Genomic DNA, 5,015 nt, shown 5'->3' with positions numbered 1-5,015 from the left:
GCGCGGGCCGCGGGGGTGCTGCCCTCGGGCCGGCACCACCGCGGGCCGCTAGTCGTGGACGCCGGGGAGCTAGGGCGGCTGCTCGACGAGCTGGACGGCGGCAGCGACGGTGATGATGGTGGTGGTGGCAGCAGCAGCAGCCGCCGCCGCTGGCAGGGAGACGGGCGGCTGCCCGCCGGCGGGTGCGCGACCATGGAGCTCGACGTGACGGCGACGGAGCCGCGCGAGGCGGCGTGGCTGGTGATGCAGCGCGTGCGCTGGGAGGCCGTGTTCGGCGCCGACCGGGTCCCGCCGTCCGGGCCGTGGCGCCGCCTGCTGCTCGCGCCGTCGCTGGAGAACCTGGCTCGGCTTCGCGGCGCGCGCCGGACGTCGTCGTCGTCGCCGCCGCGCCAGAGGCTTCTGTCGGTGCCGGGCCGGCAAGAGCAACAACAGGAGGGGGGAGAATCCTCTGCCGCCAGCGTCCTCACCACCGGTAGCGGCACCAGCCGCCTAGTAAGTGTCCACAACATCGTCCGGTTCCCTAGCCCAAGTCGCATTGGGTCCCGCGAGAGCCTTTGGGTCCGGTCGCGCCGTCGCTGGCGTGGAGCCGTCCCCACGCCCGTCTCCAGGGCGTGGCGGTCCATCAGGCTTGGCCGTGCACGGGGAGTCGTCATCGCCCCGAGCCCCGGGGAGCGCCCGGAGCGTCCCACGACCCGGTCCATGATAGTCCTGGGCTGAGAGACCAGTGTAAGCCATACAAAGCAGGGCGAGGTAAGGTCAAGAATGTAGAGAACGAATGCCCTGGTGATCGTAGATATTACATGACTCTATCGCTTTTTTTTTTCAGATCGGCTTTTTACCTGGTTCCATATAGACGCCTAGGCAGCCTGGTAGATTATAACAAAGTTGCAAAAACGTACATGAACGAGAGACAACCGTGTCGAGTGGTGTCTGCCCGCCGGAGATAGGAGCCCAGTATAAGGCAAAGTGAGAAGCGAATAAATAGTGAGGCATGGCTGCTGCTCGTCCGTCTTGGCTGCAAGCGGTGGCATCGCGGGAGAAGACAACGGCATGTCAACGAGCATATACCGTCAGTCGCGCCTCTCCATTCTTCTATCCTGCTTTCCACCCATCACGGCGGATATGAGTGCCGTAGCCTAATTCTTCTCTGCGGGGGCCGTCATCGGGACGTCCTCATCGGCAGCACCTGCGCCGCCTTCTTCTTCCACGGCCACGACGCCGTCCAACGGTTCGCCCTCGACAGGCTTGCCGCCCTCGTACGTCATCCGCCGCCACCCGCACTCCTCGGAGCTGTCCTTGATCCACTCGACCGTAGGGAAGTAGTGCTCGTTCTTCTTCATGGTCACCACCCACGGGACGCTGTCAAAAGTGACGGCCTTGAGGCGGAAGTCTGCGCCGTCATAATGGGTCAGTCATCAGAAATATAGCGAGTGCGCACTAGATCAATACTCACATGTGTTGTCGGGGATGGCCGTCACGGCAGCAAGGAAGCTCTTGAGGTCGGGGGTCGACTGTCCGTTGACGTGTGTGATGAAGTTTGTGGGGGCCAGGCCGTACTGGTACGAGGGCGAGCCCCGGGTCCTGGCCGAAACGTAGACTTCGCTGAAGAGCTTGCTGATCTGCTGCCTGACGGCGTGGTGGGGGCGGTGGAAGATGGCACCACAGAAGGACACGGCGTGGTCCGTCTCGACGTCGTCGGCGGCGACGGTGGGAACGCGCAGCTGCACCTCGCGGCACTCGCGCACGATGACGGCGTCGAGGAAGTCGTTAGAGTACATGATGTCGAGCTCCGAGATGCGCGTGATGAGCTTCGTGTTGAGCGTCAGCAGAATGTCGCCCTCGAGCAGCGACGTGGCTCCATCCGAGGGATCCTGGTCGCGCTCAAAGGTGCGCTTGGTGACCATGAACAGTTGGTGGTGCGCCGTGTTGGCGACCGAGACCTTCTGGATCCAGTCCTCGGAGACGCCCATGATGCGCGCCTGGGACATTTGGATGGACCGGAACTCGACAGAGAGCATGCGCAGCTTGGGCACGACGCCGGCCTGGATCTGCTTGACCACGGGGAGCAGCGTCGGCGTGGCCAGGCCGAGGTGGTACTCCTCGTCACGGTGCGTCGACGGCGATCTCTCGCCGAGATACGTCAGCCACAGCGCCTGCACCGTACCATCGGGCGCAACCAGCACGCCGCTGCCGCACTGACCGCTGAGGTTGGTGTCGACTGTGATAGCGTCGACGTTCACGGCCCTGTAGCGCGGCGCGCCCGAGTTAGCAGGGATGGCGACGGCAAAGATCTCGGTCACGGTGGTCGCGGCGTGCACGACGCGGCCGATGCGGTTATATCCGATGAAGTAGGTCGACGCGCCCTGCGTGATCTCCTCGGCGCTCAAGCGGGCGCTCTGAACGGGGGCATCAACCAGGGCCGGGTCATACTGGATGACGGCGTAGTTCTGCAGCGGGTGCAGGAAGACGACCTTGCCCTCAACCACGATGGACTCGCCGATGGTGATGGAGATGTCGCACAGGTCGTAGGGCACGATGGCGCGCGAGATGACCACCAGGCCCTTGGCGGCGTCGACTACGAGCCCCATGCCCCACTTGCGGTTCTTGGGGAAGCCGTCAAGCTTCATGGGCATGGTGCAGGTGACGTGCACAAAACTGCGCACCAGCTCGGCCACGGCCGGGTGCGACGTGTGCTCGAGTTGGATGAAGCTGGCCTTGCGCGGCACCGGCGGCACCGCGGGCAGAGGGTCGGCGATGTCGGAAAAGTCCCACAGGCCCGTGGTGTCGTTGCGCACCGCCAGCTTCATCTTGGACGACCAGTGGCGGTCGACGTAGATGATGGACGTGTTGAGCGTGTGTAGATCACGCAGGTGCTTGTACGTCACCACGATTCGCGCCTTGTCTGGGATTGCTTTGACGACTTGGATGAAGGTCTCAAGGTCCGGCACCTTCTTCTGGTCCACCGTCTGCACGATCCAGCCGTTGTCGCTACTGTCGAACCGGAACGAGCCCGTGGCCTCGCACACGTACACGCCCTTGCACGCCACTCCGTACAGTCGTGCCTGCTGGTACGACAGGCTATGGAAGCTGCCGCCCGCCACCGACACGAACCGGTCAGGCGTGATCTTGTGCAGGTCGCCCACCGAGATCTCCACCTCGACATCCTCGCCGCCGCGCTGCAACAGCAGCCGCACTGGCTGGCCCACGCTCGAGTCAAGGATATCGTCCAGACGGATAAACTGAGTGATGAGCTCGCCGTTTACCTTGATCAACACGTCGCCCTCCTCGACATTCTTGTGCGACGGCCCTTCGGGCAGCACGATCTCGGCGACGAGCATATTGGTCTCCTTGGGAAACGCCTCGCGCATCTTCGCCTCCCACTCGGGCGCCAGGCCTAGCCTGCGGCACTCGTCGAACGGCTTGAGCAGGAACTGGCACTGAATGTCGCCGCGTGTTATCGGGTTGCCCTCCTGCAGGCACTTGAGCGCCCGCAGCGGCCGGTCCAGGGGCAGGAAGTAGTCGGTTGAGGCACCGTCGGCCCTGCCTCCGGCCTGCAGCGCCACAGCGTAGCCGTCGATGTTGACCACAGGACTACCCGAGCTGCCACCGCTAGCCGCGGCGCTGGCCTGGTAGTAGCACGTGTTGAAGTCGCTATAGCCTTCGCCGTACTCGGGTGCGTTGCGGTCCAGACGGCTGATGACGCCCGACAGGATGCTGAGCTTCTCTCCCGCGTCGTTGCCGACAACACGGATCTCGATACCCACTGGAGATTCGCAACGGTTAGCGCTTCATGTACTAGCACGAGTTGTATCACAGTTATGGTTCTGTACCTTTGGCCAGGTCTGGACGTAGCGGCAGCGCCGCCACGGGCATGTACTTGATGGCTTTGGGGTCGAACTTTAGAATTCCGAAGTCGTGCACCGGGTCGCGGTATACGGGATATGCGTCGACCTCCTCGTGGTTGTCAAAGATGACGTAGCCCCAGAAGGGGCCGGAGCCGACGACGTGGCGGTTGGTCAGGATGTAGCCCCTCTCGGCGTCGACTACAAAGCCTGTGGCCTCGCTCGTCAGGGCGGCGTCTGTGTCAAAGGAGCACGTCATGCAGAAGCGGATCGAGACGACGTTGCGGACGACCGTCTGGATCGTCTCCTGCCACTCGGCCGTGTCGGGCCCGACGGCGGGCAGGAGGGACAGCGGCAGGTCATCGTCGGCGCCGTCCTCGAAGTCGTCCTCCTCGGGCGTGTTGTCGCCGGCCGACTGCTTGCCGTTGACGGAGCGCTGGTGCTTCGGGGGCCTGTCGTCGATGGCGCCGCTCGGTTTCCTCTTGGTGCGCTGCGAGAGGGCGGTGCCGTTCATGGTGAGCGAGCTGGACAAGGATTCGGAGTGGCGGGACGATGCGGTCGCGGCTGCGCCAGACGTGAAGCGCACCGGGCAGTTTCTGCTGCGCAGGGCTAGCGCGACGACGGGAAGGCGGGAAGAGAAGAGGCTGCGGATGCACGGCCGGCCGAGGGAGGGAGCACGGGGCGAGGTAGGACAGGAATGGGGTTGGACAATGGAGCTAATATTTGCGAATCTCGTGCTGAGTCTTGACAGGGACGGAAGCTGTCTGCATAGACGACGGTTCCAGACAGGCACCATGTGATCTTCAATGTTCGAGCCCTGCAATTCTCGAGTCCTGGAGAACCAATTTGGCGCGTGCAGCCTTGTCGAGCAGAATCCGGCAGCCTTTTCTCTGGCAGGCCAACCCTTTTTGTCGCGAACGGGTCGCCGCATCAGCTCGAACTGCCAAGCAGAGAGTGACCCAAAAGTAGGAGCGGAGTCACGTGGTAGTGGGCGGTCTCCCTAATTCTGCCGCTAGCCTACACGTCACGCATGGAGCTGAGGGCGAACGAAGCAGCCATCCGATTTGCCCATGATGAAGTCATCGCTTGGCCTGCCAGGTCGTCACTCACCAAAACCCCATTGTCGACTTTGCACCATCGGAGCCGGCGGAAGGGATTAATCACGTGACGACT

At 63.3% G+C, this 5,015-nt stretch overlaps 2 protein-coding genes across 2 annotated transcripts; one reads left to right on the top strand and one right to left on the bottom strand.

Moving 5' to 3' along the window:
• Positions 1-192: 192 nt before the first annotated feature.
• Positions 193-717, top strand: GGTG_14213 (hypothetical protein; the record flags this gene model as incomplete). Its single annotated transcript, XM_009232140.1, has 1 exon — positions 193-717. The coding sequence occupies one exon, from the start codon at positions 193-195 to the stop codon at positions 715-717; it is 525 nt and encodes a 174-aa protein (XP_009230404.1).
• A 13-nt stretch (positions 718-730) lies between these two features.
• Positions 731-4,761, bottom strand: GGTG_14212 (Pro-apoptotic serine protease NMA111). The gene is made up of 3 exons (XM_009232139.1): positions 3,831-4,761; positions 1,454-3,763; positions 731-1,390 (listed from the first exon to the last, which is right to left on the bottom strand). The coding sequence occupies exons 1-3, from the start codon at positions 4,636-4,638 to the stop codon at positions 1,137-1,139; spliced, it is 3,372 nt and encodes a 1,123-aa protein (XP_009230403.1). The 5' UTR covers positions 4,639-4,761; the 3' UTR covers positions 731-1,136.
• Between the last annotated feature and the right edge of the window lie 254 nt (positions 4,762-5,015).

The sequence above is a fragment of the Gaeumannomyces tritici genome (genome assembly GCF_000145635.1).
Source record: "Gaeumannomyces tritici R3-111a-1 unplaced genomic scaffold supercont2.179, whole genome shotgun sequence".
Lineage (NCBI taxonomy): Eukaryota > Fungi > Ascomycota > Sordariomycetes > Magnaporthales > Magnaporthaceae > Gaeumannomyces > Gaeumannomyces tritici.
This window is presented reverse-complemented; position numbering and strand designations above follow the sequence as displayed.